We start from the raw sequence: 21,871 nt of genomic DNA, 5'->3' as shown, positions 1-21,871 counted from the left end.
ATACGAACCCGCCTCAGTGTTCTAACCCATGCAGTCTCTGCAATCATTCACAACTTACAAGGTCCACAGACTCATCTAATAATGAATACCATTCCTACTCAAATTAGTAGTACGCCAGAGTAATTCGATTGAATGATACTGGAGATGCATGCATTGCCACTTTCTATTAATCATTTCAGATAAGACAAAGGTATTGACAGATTCTGCCACTCAGCTACTAGTGAACGCAGTCATCTTTAGTTACTGCTTCATTAAGTGAAGAGAAGCGGAAGGCGAGGCGTAATTTGTCAAAGTGTCTCGTAGCAAAGCTAGCCATATAGATGTGGATACTGATTTGAGAGTCCTTAACTTTGAGAACTGAGTCCAGGAGAAATTGGTTACGGAATGATATAAAATGTTGTTGGCATGGACATGTACATATTGTACTCCATGTTCATTGCTTGGCTTAAATGAAGAATTATGTAAAGGAATTTCAGCAGTACACTTAATTTTGTATTCAAAGATGTGATCGTATGCCAGTGTGTAAGGTCATCGTTAAAAATAATCCAGCACCCAATGTGGATACTTCTTCAGCGGGATGTGCAGACTGGTTTTAATGTAAATTCAGTGTCACACTGAGGTCAAGATTTTGGATTGGCCTTGTCAGACTGTACGGTGTTAATTTCATGTCTACCAACTGATTACGGTTCTCAAAATAAAGTACTAAGTTATAAAAAGCCTCATCACGGCCCTGTACGTGTTCACCTATTCCTATGATAGCTGTGTGCATATTCATCAAGTGGCCCCATAAAGCACCGGTTCACAAGATGAAAGTGGATTCTGCCCTATAGCGACCGTCACAAAAAGATACGCAACCAGCTTCCAATTAGAGACAATCTGGATTATGGTACGGGAAGCCAGATATGCAGTGCACTACACTACGGATGTGTACATTGGTAGGCTAGGCGATTTCTGAATGGAGCTGTCAGGCTGTACGATGCAGTTTGATCTATTGACGACGCTGAAGACGGATTCAGATGTTGTCAAGTGTTATTAATTGCCCAGTCCTGCAGCGCACTTGTGCATTCTAGCACGTGAAAGTGTGAATTAATTGACAGTTTTCTGCCAGTAGTTCAGGGCTTAAGCAGTGTGGGTAACACATTAAGTCAACTTCAACTCGTTAAGGGGTTGATTGGACCTCGAAGGGCACAGAGCTATCAATATCTTCTCAACAACAATTTGACCGCATCGCGAATTATGTTCGAAATCAGATTTTAACACAACAGAAGAAAGTGATGGCTGTAAGAACGTAAAATGCGAATGGAACATCCTTCACATTTTTTTCCAAACGTTATTACGTATAGGTAATTACATATAGTTCGTTCATAAATACAGATGAAGTTGATGGTATTATAAATGCTAAGGTGTTCATTGTATCAACATCGCATTATATAGTTGGTCCGACTGGTATCATATTTGTTCGGAACTGAAACGAGACATGGATGTAAGATCGGGTTTCACTTACAGGGAGCGTTCGTTTTTATATTGAGCATCATACCTGCAGTATATTAAGAGCACCATGTAGTCGCTACATACGCTACTGTCCAAATATACTACGAACAATTGTATCAGTACGAAAAATCAGTTGAGCTGATAAAAATTCCGCCATGCAGCTCTGGCAGACGGGACCCCTAAAGTGATAACTATGAATCATTGACTACCAAATGGCTAGTTAATGTCACTCGATATGAGCAAATACATACGTATTCAGTATCATACAATTGACAGAACTCTCAGAGAAATCTAGAAGATTGGTATTCAAATGTCGACGGTTCATGTCTATTTGATCTGGTGTAGAGAGTTATATAAATGATAGACGCTGAAACGCCTGAACACACTCTTATGTACGGTTCTCTGAACTATATCATTTTCGGTGGATTTTGTTAAATATTATCAGATTACAGAGAGCACGTCTCATGCTATCACTTGATGAATACAGTTGGAGAAAAAAACCCGGTGAATTTGAATTAACCCTCTGGATGGTGATTTGTCCTTATATACATCCGTTTAAGGCAGAAGGGATGTTTCCGTCAGTCAAGGCTCTTGATGATGTGAATTACTATTTGAACAAGTTAATTTTTTTAAATGCCACTCTACCTTGTTTAACACAGTCAAAAACTGTTTGCTAGACGTCATTGTATTTCTCATAATTCAGGTAAGGAGTGCCAACCCACAAAATGCAACCTACACAGTGTGTAGATAAAGATGAAACACTAACCCTTTACTAACCACCTTAATGTTACCCCAAATTGGTTAATAAGGCTATAGGTCGCGCTCTCCTATTATCTGTATTACATACAGAATCCGACGAGCATTCCTTGGGGGCACAATCATGCTAACAAATCACCATCTCCAAATCTAATTTGTCAACTAATGCGTGTCATCAAATGACAATTATATTATCGGTTCTCTCCTATTTTTTCTGCGACTAGATCACTTTTTAAATTGCTTCTCATATGATAGCTGATTGGGAAAGAAATTGGCTTCAACAGTTTTGAATTTATGGATAAATCAACCCGCTGATTTCAAATTGATTAACCATCAACGTCATCCCCATAGACGGTGAAACATGAATACACTGTGCGACTAAATTGAATTGACATGAGTCATATTACTGAGTTTCAGTATAGAATATTTCTCATCAGTCAGTTTTCAATATCCTCGCAGTAAAAGTCGTTTGTGCAATCTGTGAGTTCGACAATCTTATTAAAAGCCAGCGACACAAACGATGCGTGAATATTTTCAGGATACTTAAAACCAGCACCAGCACAGTCTTATTTGATAATTTACTTCTAATGCTGAGAATGTTCGCATAATCTTTCTCGAACACTAAGCTTGTTGCAGTTGCCATGGATTACTGCATGGCTCTCACCATGCAGTGCACACGATGCGAAAATCACTTAAACGAACATGCTATTGAGTTGTCCCCATTCCGTATTTATGTCAACCTCAAGAACAGTCAGGATCATCCTGTTTTTGTTAGCACAACATCGCATCTCCATCAATAGACGTTTTCATAAAAAAATAAATGATGCGACACAGCAAAAACGTGGGCGTTTCCAATATCGGAGAACGCAAATCAATCTGTCACACTAAAAGTGTAAAAGTATTGTACTGATCACTAGTAAATAGGTGCCGCTGAATTTCATCACCATCGCCATCATCATCTGCCTTCAACCTGTTTGGCCAGGATGCTTCTTCACAGTTTGAAAAGCATTTGCACCTTCGTCATCTGAAAGTCCAACCTTTACATACAACCTTTTCCGAAGAAAATGGATAAACAAGGGGCTTTCTACTGTTGTTACATCCACAGATAATGTTCTCCACATTGCTTAACCCCAGCAAATAGAAATTCCAATTTCAATTCCAAACGTCTTTCTCAACTCATAAACCTTGCTCTGAACATTCAGGAATATAAGCTGATATACAGTGTACAGACAGAAAGGAATACGTCTCAAGGAACGCTCTTTACATTACTTGACCTTGTTGCAAACCACGCAATATTGATAAACAAACCGTGCCATGTTGAAAAAGACGCAAATTGGAAATAGTCTCGGGTTTCTGCGGAACATATTGGTCCGTGCGTATAGGCGCAGAATGTCATCGAAGATCATTTGACATGTGAAATGTCGATATTTGAGGTACACGTGGATGCAGGGGCATCCCCGAGCAAGTGTGGAGGTAATCAGTGAGCCGAAAACCTCATGGCTACCATAAATTTTAATCTAAGACCGAAATGTTATAAAAAAACGTGCTTCGTGCGTAGAACAGGATAGACAGTGAATAGCGTAATCTCAAGATGAAAATGTCATTGTTCACAGTTTTCGAGAATGTTACAATATTGTGACATCCTCATCATTTCGAAAGCCAATTATTACATGCACTCGGAACATGAATAGCTTGTCATAGCGATCACATTTTGCTGTTCTCTAAAATGCATTTCGGAGCCATTGACAAACAACTTCATATGCCAATACACAACCACACATGCTGGCTACATTATTGTAATGGAGTTTGTTCTCACTATATGATCAAGTGGACGCTTTTAAAGCATATGTGCATTGTGTCAAGATGTAAAACGAAAACATCCCCGCTTGGCGACAAAGGATTTCATCGATATACTTTGCTATGAAATCTCCTGTCACGTACAACAATACATTTGAACGTTGCTGAGCATTGTTGTGGAGTATGCAGTGGATAATCTGTAAACATGCACGTAACGGAAGCTTTATGGTGCTTTGTTCGAATTTGAAAACTCTCGACGTTCCATCTGACATGTCTATTTTAAATTGATAAGGTAGAAATACGAAGTAGCCATAATTTAGTTTCAGGTGTATTTTGGTACTACATTCACGTGTATAATCCACCAAACTGTACATGTAGTATTTAAAACGTTCGATTTAATATGTTGATGATTTTTAAGCGATCATTTGTCAAGTGGCACATCAGTATTTTGGAATATTTAGCACTATTGACAATTATTAATTTTAATAGATTTGCCGACAGTCATGTTTTGTTTTTTAAACATAATTAATAGCTTGATTCTCCGAAGTTGTACACCTTAGAATGAGCTTGAATTGAACTAACATTTCTTTGTGCAAAGAACCTTGAAGTGAATCATTATCTTTGAATATGCACGAAGTTGCAGACGTTGCCACCAATGGTTATACTTTGGTGAGTATTTCATTTTTGATCCGATCATCATTGGTTTGATTCTAGTGACCGAATCTAAGATCAACTTGGGTTTTATTAAGGGAAAGTACTTTAAATTCAGACCATTGATGAACATGAAGTACCTCACACCTATTGGAACAAATATACCATGTTTTACCAGACGAAATGAGATTTGTGCTGCAGCCGAATATAGATTCTAGAGCAATAGTATAGCATGTCGAGCTTGCAACGAAATCAACCAATTTCGTGCATACAATGCACGGTGTAGAAGACCTTAGTTATATCCGCGGTGCAATTTTTCACGACTGATGAGCAACGCAGATTGGTCATATATGTGCCAAAGCGATTCGTACTAGGCAGAGAGATAGACCATTAACACGGTGTAATCGGGCGGAGAAGGTTGCAGATCGAGCTGGTCTGAACGATGGGAAGCTATGCTAGACATGAATGTGAACGACTGTGTGTTAAGTGATTGATATATTACCAGTTTTAGCCTTGTAGATTAACAATTAATGGGAAAATTTGCTGACGTGCTCTCGATTCATTATAAATGAGGAAGTTATCGGGTATGAATGCTGACAATCCGACTTGAAATTATCAGAAGTATATTTTGAAGAAGAAAGAAAACTACATGTACTAGCTTTCAGTCAGCTTAAAAGATGTTTAGTGCACAATGATCTGATTATGAAGCCTCAAAAAGAGCAAGGGGAAGTTAAATAGTTAAGATAAGCATGATATGTTTAATTGCCAGCATCGATTAGTCTCACTAGCCCTTAAAGGGGTACGCTGTTCGTGTTAAGTTCATTCGTAGTTAAATTTACATTCAGTGCGAATTTAGAATTTAGAATAAGAAATTTTTACTTTAATGTTTTCAATTTCTGAGTGAACCGGTTACTTATTACATGGTGGAGATATTGGACGAACAGAAACACAAAAAGTAAAAATAACGCTGAAAGTCCAAGTTAAAAAATATATTTTAGAAAAAACCGACAGTACAAATACAATACAAATCAATACGGTACATACGAAATTAATGACAGTTCGAAATAATAAGTTCCGTCGGTCCTACCGACACATCATAGTTCTCCCGATGTAGAATCTCTATTTAGCGACCTCTCAGCAGGCTCTGAAACAAAAGCAGGCAGAAGGCAGAAGCAAAACGCAATTTCCACCGAACTTGACAAAATGTCGATACACGACAACCATTACCGGTACTTCGACAAACAGTCGAGCACTCTCCAAACAGCGGCAGCAATGCCAAGATGGACTAACACACAGCTAATCCCCGTACACAGTAAGATTCAGTGGCGCAGTAATGGCCAGATAGGCCAGCCCACAGATAATCAAAAGCGTCCCCCGCACACAGCAGGATTCGGTGGGAGCAATGCCAAGATAGACAAGCACACACAGCTCGTCCTCGTATTCCCCGCACACAGCAGGATTCGCTGGCAGCAATGTCAAAATAGACAAGCACACAGCTAGTCATCAATCCCCGCACAAAACAGGATTCGATGGCACAGCATTGCCAAGAGAGATCAGCCCGCAGCTTGACCTGAAATTCTCCGCACTCAGCAGGATTAGGTGGCCAACTAAGGTGGCAGCAATGCCAAGATCGACCAGCACACAGCTTGACCTGAAAGTGTATGCACCCAGCAGGATTCGGTGGCAGCAATGCCAAGATAGACCAGCACACAGCTTGACCTGAAAGTGTATGTACCCAGCAGGATTCGGTGGCAGCAACGCCAAGATAGTCCAGCACATAGCTTGACCTGAAAGTGTATGTACCCAGCAGGATTCGGTGGCAGCAATGCCAAGATAGACCAGCACACAGCTTGACCTGAAAGTGTATGTACCCAGCAGGATTCGGTGGCAGCAATGCCAAGATAGACCAGCACACAACTAGTCCTAAAAGATCGCGTAGACAGGAGGATACGAAAGCAGCATCAATGCAAACACAGAACAGCACACGGCTAATCCGAAGCGTCCTCGCAAACAGCAGGATCTGGTTGCAGCAATGCCAAGATAGAACAAAGGTAGTCCTAAAAGTTCCCGCACACAAGAGAATCTGGTGGCAGCGATGCCAAGACATACCAGCACAGAGCAAATGCTAAAGGTCCACACACAAAACAGGATCCGGAGGCAGCAATGACAAGATTAACTAGGACAGAACTGGTTCCAAGCGTCCCCAAATAAAGTATCAGGAGCTGAATTGCAGCAACTCCAAGGGCCTCACAGCGTCCAACCAAGTTTCCTAGGTCAATGTCGTGTACCACACACTCCTGCACGCATTGGACTGCCTGTTCAAGCTAGTAAACATCAACACAAACAGTCCCAAGTCAGTTACATAAGCCCTATTGATCGTCTCGCAAGTGTTCAATTTTGCCCTATTCAACTCGGTGAACAATGGGACTTGTGTCACAATACGCAGGCGTTATGCCTAAGCGGGTAAATAATAAAAAAACTGTAAGATGTGTATCTCCAACATGAGAGGGATAGTAGGGATAGTGGCTATCAGTAAATATAAAAACTGTAAAAGCTTATCTGAGCTTCTCCGAGATAAAAAGGCTATTACTTTACAAATAGCCAAAACGCCAAAACAACTGTCACCTTTCAATACTAGTACTTTAGCCGTAATGCATACTGCAATCGCCCCGCAGGCATTAGCAACCGGCTGAAAGGTGTTGGATATGGATGCCACTTAGCTTGCCGCTTATATCATGCTGACAAGACCTATTACATGACTTTATCATTATGACATGCTATGACCTGATATTTTTTGAAATTTTTGATCTGTTTTCTTCAGAGGACAACTCTGTTAGGTGCAATTCTGATTTCAGTAACACAATTCGGAATACTAGATGACAATTTTTAGTTTAAAGCGCAGTGGGAAATGCAACCTACATGTATGATGGAATTAACTTTAAGTGTGAGTATTCAAGGAAAACCTACCCTGACATGGAATGCCAACCTCAATGAGATGTTTCGAGCACAAAGAGGACACGATCAAAGGGTTGATGAGCAATTAAGCTATATTCAGTTGAAATGTAAAACTGTTGATGGGAATATTGTTGAAATAGGTTCTAAGTATTTGCATCCAGCCACATTGTACATATAACTCGCGCCGAAGGCCATGATCATCTGACTCAGTATCATGTATAGAAAATAGCATATCATACGTCACAATAGATTTCTTGGCGAAAGAATTTCGTGGAAATATTTCATGATTTATAACTTAGCAGCAATCGATTAGAAATCTGTGACGTATCACTGCGTTGTTCCACATACACGATTTACAGATTAATACATCCTCCAAGGTATTTGTGCAGGTGTCTTTCCTCCCTTCTTCATGCGAATCAGTTAATTCACGGAGGGGAACCAACACGTTCTTATTCAAAAGGTGGATGTTGTTATACAAACGTCTGTTATGCACTAGAATTTCATGTTGCTTAGGTTTTAGAAAGGGTAATATCTGGTTGTTGTGAGACATCTCAGTATGGAAGAGAAAGATCATAGGCATGTTGATTGTTAAAAGGTAAAATTCTGGTTTTGATGAGAGGCGATAGATTTGTTCCATAATGTCATGAATTTATCATCAAAATGTCAATGTCAACATACAGCTTGTATTATGAATGTAGTGTTTACACAGCTAACTCAGGCGCAGCATTGATCCTTAATTTATATACGGAGACGGACACAGTCTTCTACTGGATTATTGTTATGTAGATGTTTCCATAACTCTCTTTTCATTTCAGAGTTCTGCTGATTATTATGTATAACAGTGAGTGCTCTGGGTAGCCAAAGTGTAACTGATATCCAAAGTGACCCAGTTGCTGGCAGATTATAGCCTCGGTTTAGTATACCTGGTTAGCATAAACTTGGCCGCCCACTGACATAGATTCATGCATAATATGTCCTAGTTTACCTATATTAGGAATGTAAACAATAATAGTGCCATGCATGGAAAGTGGAGTTTGTCCATCTGAAATGTGCATTGAATTCACTATTGCAGTACAATAAATAAAATCACCCTCTCAACATCCCTAATCCATTGAATCAAGAATATCCAAATATCCAAACAATTATTTCATTCCATATTCCTTTTTTGGTCGAAAAATATAAGTCAAAGTAAGGGTCACTGAATGAATATAGGCCTACAAAGGTGAAACATTGATAATCCAAAAGAAGTAAGAATATAATCCACCAAAGGAACAACAAAATAAGTTTAACCTGTTCAGAAGAACTGGAACCAGGAAAGATGTAACAAAATTGACAAGGCAGGAAGCACTTGATCTTCACCACCACGTGTTTCATCATGGTTACTGTGGTCAATATGCTAATGAGCGGCTGATAATGAGCTGGACAAGCAACATCAAAAATGTGATAGCCACTTCGTTGATGACCAGAAAGGGTGTAAATTGTACTCATTCACTACAGTAAGACATGGTCAACACCATGGAATTGACCTTCTGCACTTGAAGTATCAGAAACAAAATCTATCCCTATTACAAGATCAAAGGAATATACCGCCTTGCAAACAAGCAGCCTGCTGAGTTTGAGAGATTATAGCAGACAAGTGTATAAACAAATTAACCCAAATGTGTGTAATTAATCAAGCAGAAAGGTCCCTGTACCAGGCTGTATCATGATACCATACACAAGTTGACCACCAAGAATGTTATTGACAGTTTAGTTGAGGGGGAGGGGGCTGTGCTGGGTGGACTCCAGCCATTCATAAGCCTCATACATCAAGGGGTGTGCATATTCATTGAGAAAAGTGGTTGAATTCCACAGCCAAGATGTCAATCAAAGGTCTCCCATCAATGGTCTCTTGTTTTAGACATAGAAACTTTTTCTATCCCAATTAGAAGTTGGGGGTGGGGTGTGTGTTGGACAGTACTCACAATGAAATGCATTTTATGCTCTCAAAAGTGCTTAAATGGAATACATGTTGCATTAGGATTGTAGTGTGGTATGTATCTAACAATATTAAGCATGTTTATTGAGGTAAAAAAAGATTTGGGCTGTGTCAGAGTCATTTCAAATAATGACCCCAGCTATCAAAGCACTATCTGAGATCATAGTGCATTGAAACTGGAATGCACTAGATAGTACACAAACTAGGACAATCCAGAACGAGGCTGACTTTGGCCTATTTTGTATGAGTTTTGACCCAGGTTGTACACTGATAATGATGAGTGCAGAAATACAGAGAGGTTTCAGTGGTTTACTTGGTGAAGGCCTCTCAACAGATATGTGTGGTATCGACTGCCATGACAAAGATGTGATTCATATGCTAGAATCTTTACGAGTTGGCCAAATGGCTAATCGATCCTGAACACAATGATTAATATACGATATCACTGAAAGTACCTCACTAGTATGACCAAGGTGATTGGCAGATATACTAATGACTTGATGCCTCCAAAGAGAGGATGCTGTTCATTTTTTGCCTCATCAATGCTATATCGCTCGATCATTTCAAGCGAACGTATACGATTACTTAATCAATTCTGGACTAAAGAATAGCCCTGTTGGGAGCTGAGCTGGCGTTTAACTGTAACATTCCCACATTACGGAATATACCGCTGTCTGACACTACCAGATGGATTTACTGATGTTCGGAAATATTTGTAACATGCACTTGTGAGAAGACCTCTTCGTGCCAAGTCAAATACAGTACAGCCAGAGGCAGATAACATGTAGCTTATCGTGCTTCATGCTTCCTCCATACCACGAAATGAAAATATTATGCTTTCTGCACCTTTCCTCTGTAAAGTGACGCATTGGCCATTACATAACGAAGCATGTGGTAGCGTATTGATGAGGTCCGTAGTAGGAAATACGAAGTAAAAGTGATGCTTAGGATTTCGCACTGTCATTAATAAAACCCCACACAGTCATCCATACTGGGCACTTAAAAGGAACACGGTAACTGGACCGAAATTCTTATGTATCTACTGAGCTACATCCTACCTCCATTTCATGGGTAGGCCAACGCCTGATACGAAACAATGACCTTGGATTTCCAGTCCCGTTTGGTCAGTGTTGGCCAGAACACAGGACAGTCGACAAGGCATTTTGTAATTATCAACGTTGACGAAGAATATCACACCACCATCTGGTACAGGATGCGAAGGCAAAGAAATTTCGCTGACGTCAAATTTATGTTGGTTTTCTAATTTCAATACTAGATAAGAGCATCACACATAAAAAATTGTGTTCATGTGATCAGGCAAAACAAGATATGGTGCAACATGTGTAAAGAAACATGAATCAGAAACACTGCATTGTTGCCTGCAGAAATTTTTATACTGGTAGAAGTCAATATCCCAAATTAAAAATTAAGGCAACCTGCTATATGGCAGATAATCTCAGGAAAGAAGAAACCCCATATAATGGCTTCATGGAAATAGTGCGAAAACGGCTCATTTGGTGTTCGTTGTTCCATGGTAATCATGCACAAGCTTTGCATGCAATATCAAGATCGCGTATGGGGAAACGTAGAATAGAAATCGTGAAAGTTGCTGAATACAGAATTAGTTGCGGGTGAAGGCGATAACGAGGAACAATCATCGGAAATTTATATTAAACTATAATGATAGATGAAGAGTATTGTGTGCGTGTGTGCGAGGGGGTATAGACAGGTCAAAGTACTGAAATATTGGAGTTAACTGCCATTATCTTGGTAGAAGAACTTTATCGTATCTCGAATTTCAAGTACTTCAATTAACGAAAAGTGGTGTTTCTTAAAAAGCATTAAAGGTATAAAGACTATATTGCAGATTTGAGTTACTGCGTGGTGGGTAGATTTTTTCTCCAAACCTTTTTAATAATGATACTCTACCCAGAGCTTACAGTAAGCTCACTTTGGAAAAATATGATTGTCTCATGTTTATGATCGAATAGATTTGTTTTAATGGAGCCCAGGTTTATATTGTCATGAATCAGTCTTTTGAGATGAAATTAATGTGTTTTCACCAAATCTGCTGATAATTACTATGAAGATCTCAGAAACATCACAAATTTACAACAAACTATAAAAGAGCCTTCAATAATCCACCTGAACAAAAAACTCCCACTTCAATATCAAGCAATGGAACACCTTAAACCTACAGCTTAACATGCGCTCATTCCCATTCTGCCCTTCATTCAAAAGCAATATTGCCTCCGATTGTTAGCATTAGTAATCAATCTCATCATTATAACCGTTGCGCGCGACACTGATCTGACACGAAATGCGCTGGATAATAATGGATCCATCAACACAGCGGTAGGCATTTGAGCGAAACACTGGTTTAAGTTTAATTTTGTAATGGATTGAAGTGAGGAAGGGATCAACTACGCGGGTTGTTAAAGCTAGCACTGGAGAGGGGCCATAGAGTTCATCCGATCAGCCTATAGTTATAATATCAGTCACTCCGTCACTTCCTTCTGAGGTAATACAGACGCCACAATATTTTCTTCCAGAAAGTAACAACATGCAGACACTAATGCACGACCTTGCCATCGCCTTGCTTTCACGGTTTTTCGTCATTAAATTACACTGGTGTAAAATTGCTCAACGTGGGAGAATGATTTGCCTTAAAAAGGAAACTGCAAGACATGAAAGGAAATTTGGTCGACTTTGAACATTTCTGATAGCGCATTTATGCAAATCCCTAGCAGGAGCCTCCCCCATTAACTCGAAGAATGTTGCACACAGGTATCAGCCACACAGTGTGCAGCATTAAAAAACAGAAGCGCCTAATAACGCCGCTTTGTCGATTCATCTGATTGTTACTGCAGTCATTTCTGTATTTCAGTGTCCGTTTTCCAATATATAAGGTGAGGAGATCAGATCATTCAAGCCAATTGTCCAGGACGGCACTAATTATGGCCAGTACATTTATTGTCATTACACCGGTTTTTATCACCTCGGTACTAATTGTATAATATATTACTAGCAAATTATGTTGTATATTTCGTAATACAGACTCAAATGCTTACAATACCGCCAAACACGCTTAATGCAAACATAAATCGTATGGTTACGACAAACTGAATTATTATTCAGATCTCATAAATGTTCTTTTCATCATGTGTCTGATCAACAGGAGATTTTTACGTGCTCTTCATGTAACCTGTAGCACGCTATGTATCTTTTAGCTTGCATTGTACACGCAAACTACACCAATATTGATACAGCCAAAACCTACATACAACAATATTGTTTTTTGCATTGACGAGAACTGACACAAAGAGGACTGCTGCAAAATAATGAAAACCCTAGCCAATTAATTGCAACTCTTCATTCGAACACTGATTTATGTATACTCTGCCAGTAGTCGTTTATTCTTAGTATGCAACGTTTGAAGCGCAGGAGCACAAACTGCTGGTAGGATTGCTATGAAGTTCTGTTTTCATTGATCTGTGCGTTGCGATCAACACTAAATTTTTGGGTCGAGGACCTTTCAAATATCTGCTAGTGAAACCCAAAGCTCATTGGAGGTCCTCCGGAAAGGCCATATTTTGTTTCTTGACACTTCTCATTTAAACATGGCAGGTAACTAGAAGCTGACGCAAAGACATTATACTATGTACATATATTTATCCAGACTTGTCAAGAATTAAACCGTACAGAGCGGAAAGTGTAAAACCTGAATGCACTTGGTAAATGAACACAAATACAAAGAAAATATTTTTTCGCTACCATGGTTACAGAAATGAGAAAATCCTGTATGGCCGCAATGCACAGATCAATAAAAAAAACTTCAAAGGAATCCGACTCAGCAGTTCGCGCTCCAGGGCCCGAAATGAAGCGGAAAAGTATTTTACGAAAGGATGTTAGCCTTGTACATACGTGTATTTCCTTGATATAAACCAATGCCAGTAACCACTTTGTACCGGCGTATTATCTACAGGTGACTGGATAATGAAATGACAGATAAAATCAGCATATCTCCGAATATTCCTACAGAGTTACTTTCATCCGAGTAATTACTGGGTATTGATATGGGTAAGATCGAACAGATAGAGCATGTCCCCTGTCAATTATTAATTAATACACTAGAATTTACAGTAACCTACTTGCACTGGATAGCTATTTGACATCGCGTACGCACTGGATAATTCATCTGTGCTCATATTCTGGGGAATAAAGTGTACTTATGAGATCAGTTAATGCACTCGACCTGCAATTTGTCTAAATGAACGGCCCCGTCGTTGCAATTATCAGTACATATCTTATTCATCCGGCTGGTTCAGGTCGAATGAAATATCAACCCTCAGGTGTGTGCATCTGCACCAATTTACACTGGCCGATTACATATCAGTTCCTAAAATGAATAATCAGGGGAGCATTCAAACGTAAGATAACTGTCCCCATCTCATTAAGATAGCCTTTAAAAGCATCCCGAGACGAATGTGATCGTTTGTACTTTAGCCTAAATCGTTGGATACCATCAGATTCACCCAAAGGGGAATTATTGGAATATCAGGACTGCAATCCAGAACACGTAACGGGTATTTGGAATAGGCCAACAGCATTAAACAACGGTCAAACCGGCAAAATAATTTAACTTTTATTCTAAAAATATACATGTAGTTTCAAATCTCATATTTGGAGGTTGCACAATTTTGTGGTCGATTGACAGTGAGGTCGTATTCAGTGATTATACGAGCACCAACGTGCCAGATTCTTTGCCAAAGGGTGGTGGGAAACAATATGGGTATGGTCTTTCTTGATCCTCACATGTAATGACGTCTTTGACAAATTGGGAACTCTGATATTTGAGATGCTGTCCAGAACTAAAACTGCTAGCGATAAATCACCCGGCATAAGCTGACAACAGAAAATGGTAAATACAACAAGACAGTAGACATTGCTCACTGAGATAAAGAAGGGACCCTACCTGAAGGTATGATAAATTCCAAGAGTAGATGAAGGATAAGCCACAAATATATCATAACCGCTGCCTGCTTTTGATCCAGAATCATGCTGAAATAGGAGATGGGTCCTCACTGGACTTGTGCAACACTTGTAATATGTCCGCATCAACACAAGCCCGGGTGTCCCCGTAGAAATCTCGCACAGTTCCCTCCAAATTTGATTAGATTTGCTTTCATATATTATACTGTTAGAACATGGAGTATAACGACCATTGTAGGGCACATGACACTTGGTGAGTCAGGCAACTGTCACAATATCAGATTAGTTAGATCCACAGGCGATAATTTGAAGCCTCGCATGACGAGACGCCGTACACGAGGACGTGTTGCTTTGTTGAGACATTCTTCCATAATAATCTCCTTTGAATCGCGATCCGAGCCTCGGTGTGAAATCCACCAGATGATACCGAGGCACGTGGGCAGGAGCAGACGACGGTTTAAAACAAATGGGCATAAACGATAAACAGCCGGCAAGCAGAGAAGCCAATCCTGATAGCAAACCGATTCCTATTGCTAGATATGGTGGTACAATAAAATTCCACAGCCCATTCTCTCCATCGACTTTCTCGAGCAAGAGCAATGGATAGACAGATCTGAAGCAGTTCGCACCGGTGGCAGATACTAGTTGATTCTTGCCATTGGGCGCAGTGGTTGCAGCGGGTTGCGCCAGAACTCACGCAAATTGTGCTATAAGTCGTGTGAATGTTTTAGATCAACATGGCTTCCTTATGATAAAATCGGGTTTTAGGCATGTGCACTACTTTACTATTAGCGCTAGCATGGCTAATATACTGTTGATTAATTATGCATAGATGTTGGAGGTCGTTGGTGCTGTTATTCTTTGTTATCGCTTATCGTTTGAACAACAGAAATTGTACCAAACAGAAGTGACTTTTCAACCAACCGAAGAATACATGCATAATAAATACGTGTTTTCATGATTTTGTGTAGAGAGTACCACATTGATTACACGACAAATTATCAACAGAGATTGTGTCACAGTAGAACCCCTGTGTCGCATGAGGAAACATGCGGAGTCTATGCAATGTATTAATTCATAGTGTGCATACCGAGTATCGGCAACCCAAAATCAAACTCTGAACGAGCAGATCTGAAGATCAAGCTGTAAGAATCGCTGAATCAACTCTCCCAGACCGCCACCTTTGTGACGGCAACGGAATAAAACGTGCGATGGCCAATATCGAACGCAGAAGAAGAAGAAGGTCTACCATTGAGGCAGAGAAGCCCTTTACTCAAATGGAAACGATGACACACAACTAAATGAATATAAGTGATACAATATCCTAAGTTTTGTGACACAATCATGGCTCTTCGAGACACGAGGTGCTGTATTACCTAAGTGTGATACAACGTCATTTTAGCACCATTTTCTCAATTTACTTTGTATTGAGCAAAGTTTTTGGCAAATTTCAGAAAGCGTTTTTTCAATTCAACTGTAATGCAGCACCGAAAAACTGTCACCTTCTAACATGATCTAGAACCGAGCATCCCTATCCACCATATCTAACATTTCCATCGCTGTTGGTAACCTGAGGTTGCTCTGTTCCTAAACTATCAGTCTTGAGTCGCCCATTTGAAATCAAAATATGATTAACCTGACAGTCTCGTCGCCGTAATTGGAAGGGCGAATGTCAAGCATGTCATATCAAATTAAACAATCTTAGCCTTAGTTGATGTACGGATTAAGTTCGAATCCATTTAAGAACGGCTGTATCAAACGTCAGCATCAAGACGGGCAAATGCCACAGTTGAGAAGCCGTTCGCCGTTAAAATGTTAAAAAACTGAGTGATTTATTTTGCTAATAAATATATATCACTGTCACTAAATTGGTTACCAAATTGGCTAATGATCACATACATTCACAGTGTTTCTCAAACTAGTATTTTCTTCTGTAAGCATGAGTACAACTTCCGGCACACTTCATTGAAAAGGCATCATTTCACCCTATGATATATTTTTTCACTAGGATATATAGCCCTGCCCAGTGCCGTTAAGTAGAACAATACTGTAAAACACAGTAAATTACCGAACTCAGTTACAGAAATTACGCAGCTGATCCACCAGCTTGTGACGCCAATCTCCACGGTACTCCTCATCAGAACTGCACAAGGTAATGGCAACGCTTCGGCAAACCTGCGATTCAGTGAACTTAACTACAACGAAAACATAAAAGTAATTTTTTTTTTAATTCCCGTAAATATTTGTGAGTCAAATCTAATTGGTTGTTCTTGTACGCCCCAGCACTCCGCGAAACAAATGCATCGATTAGGTCGATACTGCGATATCATACACATGGAAAATACTTCTCTGTTCTTCACAGAAAGGACCTCCTTAAGCAGTGCACAATACAGGTGTAAAACAATATCCCAAACGACTGCGCAGTGCCGACAACATTTCTGTACATGGGTTCGGCTGTATGAATGTCCACGCACAGTGCTTTTCATAGCATCTACTTCGACGATGCAGTGTTGCTGTCCTTAGCGGGTATTGGTAAACAGAGAACTCAACAAATGAAGAACTAGGGAACTCAAATGATCGATTAGTTTTGCCTGATTTACCACGGTCAACTTGAACTCACACCTGTTCACTGGACCTACATCAGGGCCTATTTCAACATGTAAATTAGCTACCTTTATGTTGTTTATACATGTTCTGGTACATTTTGAGCTCAGCTGAGCGCCAGGCCCTTGGGCCATTTGTCATGTTTGTAGCTAACTAGTTTGGGACCATCTGAAAATGGTGCATACTAATACATGTACATGTACTAGTAATCTGTAATGTTGGTTCCGAATATGATTGCCCAATGATTTTAATCACTGTACATAAATCTAAATTTGTCAATTATTTGCTGGACAAGATTAATCATCGAAGTTAAAAGTGTTGCATATTGTCAACTGTTGTTGATTTTTATACCGGGTAACATTTAATCATAAAGTTTTGTTCTGTTTGAATAAATATGATTGCTCAATGACTTTGATCTGACACTGTAATTAAAGTTTTATGTGAATTTGATAGAAATGGTGCATACTGATATTTTGTACTTTCTATATTCATACCTTTACTTCCAAATAAATAATTTTACTGAAGTTACAATATTTATTCTACTATTTTGAAACTACAATGCTATTTAGCCTACACACCAATCATGATAGTGAAGGGACTCTTGTAAAGTATACCCCCGGGATATAGAAAATATCGGCCCTTTAATTTCTTCGAGTTTAATCTTATTTCTGCATGCTGCGATATCGGACTATTGGACAGCAATCTTTGTAATTGGATAATAACTGAATTAGTTATTATATTGTTAACGTGGTGTATCGAATGATTTAGTATCATTCAGCGGAAATACTTTTGTCGGGGATGCGCGATTTCGTGCCTAAAAACTGTCTATTGAGAAGCAATTGATTTAAACGTTTTGTTTGTTCCGTTGTTAACTATCATTTTAATGGGGTTAGGGAAGATATTTGCTGTCCAAATTGTCCAATCATGGCAAATTGCTAATTCATAGCATGCGAATAGATTTATAATATTGTTATTGCATGCAGTTAGAAAATTTGTATTCAATACTGATGCCTTCGCTTGAATAAACAGTTTTGAAAAAGATTTTGGAAATGTTTCGGTTTTGACTACGTCCTTGTAATAAAATCGTGGTAACCCCACGTAGCCTGGAAGAAGGTAGAAGTACTCGTTGCGGAAAAGGAACGAGGACTTTTCACTCTGCTTCACTAGGACTACATCTCCTTACACACCGATCATGATAGTGAAGGGACTCCGCTTCAGTGGGACTACATCTCCTTACACACCGATCATGATAGTGAAGGGACTCTGCTTCACTGGGACTACATCTCCTTACACACCGATCATGATAGTGAAGGGACTCTGCTTCAGTGGGACTACATCTCCTTACACACCGATCATGATACTGATAGTGAAGGGACTCTGCTTCACTAGGAGTACATATCCTTGCACACCAATCATGATAGTGACGGGACTCTGCTTCAGTGGGACTACATCTCCTTACACACCGATCATGATAGTGAAGGGACTCTGCTTCACTGGGACTACATCTCCTTACACACCGATCATGATAGTGAAGGGACTCTGCTTCAGTGGGACTACATCTCCTTACACACCGATCATGATACTGATAGTGAAGGGACTCTGCTTCACTAGGAGTACATCTCCTTGCACACCAATCATGATAGTGAAGGGACTCTGCTTCACTGGGACTACATCTCCTTACACACCAATCATGATGGTGAAGGGACTCTGCATCATTGCATGGACTACAAAAGGAAAGGACAACAAGTTAAAAATTCACAAGTTGTTCTTAAGTACAGCGCCGCCTTACAGCCGATAGTGCAACTATAGGCAAAACTAATCGATCATTTGAGTTCTCTTGTTCTTCATTTGTTGAGTTCTCTGTTTACCAATACCCGTCCTTAGCCGACCACTGAGGCAGATTACATTAAACATAGTCCTGATTACATGTACATACTCGCGTGTTTACAATTCATTGAACAAAACAGCTCGGTGATGTCAAAATTTACGTGATGGCCAAAATGAAATATTCCACAAGTAAAGCGGCCCACGATTAACGTAATTAATGAAGGTCGGAATGCATCTAAATAGTCGAAGATTAAAACGATAAATCACACTTTTCCTCAGAGGTGGCAGACTTTCGACATTTTCGGATGAGATAATTTGACATGTTGAAGCAAATGCCATGGGTCGTCTCGTACTACAGAGACCAAATAACACGCTAGTGTAGTAACAACGGATATTGGACTACCGCCGTACGCGCAGGTGGTACGCGTGTGACGGCGTGCACACAACAGCCAGCTACTTTCCCCTATCAAATACATGTACATGTAGATGCCTGCCAGCGCTTATTTAACGGTATAGAGGAGTAAAGGTAGCTTAGAGGTAAGATGTTGCCAGCCATAATTTGTAAATTGAACTTCGCAACCGAATTTTGGAAGAAAGAACGCAGTAATATGACATTTCATAGAAAACTCGGTGAATATTCCAACTTCTTCTTTTTCACATTCACAACCAACAAAACCAGATTATAACGATGCCACTTTCATGTAATATGGAGCATATTCAGAGCGCAATATCTGTGGCAGAAAAAAGATAAAGTAAATGACTGCTGCCACCGTTTGAATTACCGGCCGTGTCTTTTGAAACGCACACGCAAAGAAAAAAATCCATAACTAAATATTAATTTGAACCACGAAAAGGCAAACCAATTATAACGAAAGTCGTCCCGGAAATGTTGAAGAACCACTGACTGCTTCTGCATCCCTAATTTGACTATAGAGTGCCGAACGAAGCGTGCTTTAAAACTTTCCATGCATAAGTTACTATTTGACCTGTAAACTAAAATGTCGAAATGTAATTTACTAAACTTAGTGTACTATATCGAACGCTTTTGGTAAGAAATCAATTTCGTTTCATTGGATGAAGATTTCGCTGTGCTCCCAAGTCAATAACAGACAAATTCTGAAATATTCAGATGTCGGATCGAATATCGATAGAAAGCAGGTTGACGCAACAAAGCCCCTCTTTGCTTCAAGTAATAACACATCCACTGCGAATTCAAGTGGAAGATAAGGGACACGTAACGCCGTACTAAATAGCCAGACTGTGCTTTTAGAAGTACTTAGTCAACAGCACAGGGTGTTGCTTACCACTAGATCTTCGAGAACGAAAAAGAAGCAGTTTGAACCAAGTATGACAATCGATGGGTCACAAATGTAACCTTTCTGCACCTTAAATACTTAAAGACATTTTCGAATTCGACATTCAGATGTCGGGATCACGTAGATATCAATCGACTTGTTCAAACATTACACGTCATGTAACAAAGTCACCTGGCTGATAATCTTGATTTATATAACCGCTTTCCTTTTCACTTTGGCCATACATACCACAAATACATATAAATAAAAATTAGAAATTATCCAAGCTACTGAATAGGAATCTGTTCGGCTCCTCAGTCCCCTGGCCAAGGATTAGCCAAGACTATCTACGTCTGTCTGGGGAGGAAATGTGAATGCTGATATGTTTGAGGCAATGCCATTAGCTTATCAAAAGGTATCACCTGCTGCCAGTTCCCGCTATGGTTATGGGCGAACTAGACCGAGAGGTTCACGAGGATGAATGCATTGGTGAAGCTGAGCATTTGCTCGGTGTTCTCAGTTGGGTTGATGATACGCAAGAGCAGCTATCTACAGGCATACTAGAGCATTTTCGCGACGGCAACTACGCTCGATCCTAGTGGTTAGTGTAAACTAGAAATTACTCGTCGTTACGGTTATTGTCTTGATGATTCTGCTTCCCAACAACCTCGCAAGCAGGCAATTAAAATTTCATGAAGTTTAAAACGAACAAATAGGACAAACTAGAGTGCATTCTTTTGATTTGGGGTGTGGCCGGGACTATAGAAAAACTATTTGTTTATTGTAGCGACTGATATGGGATGTTAGTACAGGATGCTCCCAATCACCTCACACCAACCAAAACCTCATTGCCGCATGTCCTTGTCAGCATCTCCGACGCAGAATAAAACCCAATTTGTATTGAACGAGTCCCGAAATCTTTAGATTGGGCGTCAGAGTCATCAATAAATCGGCTCACTTCCAAAGCCGTTATCCGCCTCTCCCATACGGCTCTCGCAATGGCCGCTATTGGAAAAGGATACATCGTATTCGATGCGATTAGGGGTTGGTATCGACCTGAGTCTGGCCAACAAAAGCGGGTAGACGTGTAGCTAGTTTGATTCTGGGTGTCTTCCTCTGGCAATCTGATTTGATTATCTTAGCAAGGTTCAGATTTAGTCAAACATTGATTTCTATCTTAGAGACAGCCTCTGTTATTGGGAACATCATGGCTACATGTCAAACAATATCTCAGAAGAAGCTGGAAACCCAAGGGATCGCAAGACATCATGATGATTTTGGCAAAACCTACGTCAAAACTGGTGAGGGGTGTAAGGACTGCATCTCGCCCCTCTATCGTTTGAGCATTGATTCGGGCGAGACTATTGTTGTCAGTAACATGTATGGTATCGATTCGATTTTCCACCGTGATCGTACTTCAAACGATCCGACAGATCTGTTAATTATTCTTCAATTATAATATTCGCAGACCGGGAAAATGATGACCAAATTATTAATAACTCGTCAACAAGATGGAAGATGCAAA

At 39.9% G+C, this 21,871-nt stretch overlaps 1 protein-coding gene across 3 annotated transcripts in view; it reads right to left on the bottom strand.

Annotated features, from left to right (window-relative positions):
* The window catches only part of LOC135493373 (neuronal acetylcholine receptor subunit alpha-10-like), a 208,254-nt gene that overhangs the window by 137,457 nt on the left and 48,926 nt on the right, over window positions 1–21,871 (bottom strand). The window contains exon 1 of one of the 3 annotated variants that reach the window (XM_064780715.1): window positions 14,604–14,959. The exons of the other annotated variants lie outside the window; for them this stretch is intronic. Within the exon in view, the coding sequence (XP_064636785.1) occupies window positions 14,604–14,688 (85 nt within the window). The 5' untranslated portion in view covers window positions 14,689–14,959. Of the gene's footprint in view, window positions 1–14,603; window positions 14,960–21,871 lie in introns of those variants that run through there. 3 annotated transcript variants of the gene reach the window in all.

This window comes from Lineus longissimus, chromosome 1 (genome assembly GCF_910592395.1).
Source record: "Lineus longissimus chromosome 1, tnLinLong1.2, whole genome shotgun sequence".
NCBI lineage: Eukaryota > Metazoa > Nemertea > Pilidiophora > Heteronemertea > Lineidae > Lineus > Lineus longissimus.
Note: the sequence above shows the minus strand (reverse complement) of the source record. Positions and strands in the feature narration are given on the sequence as shown.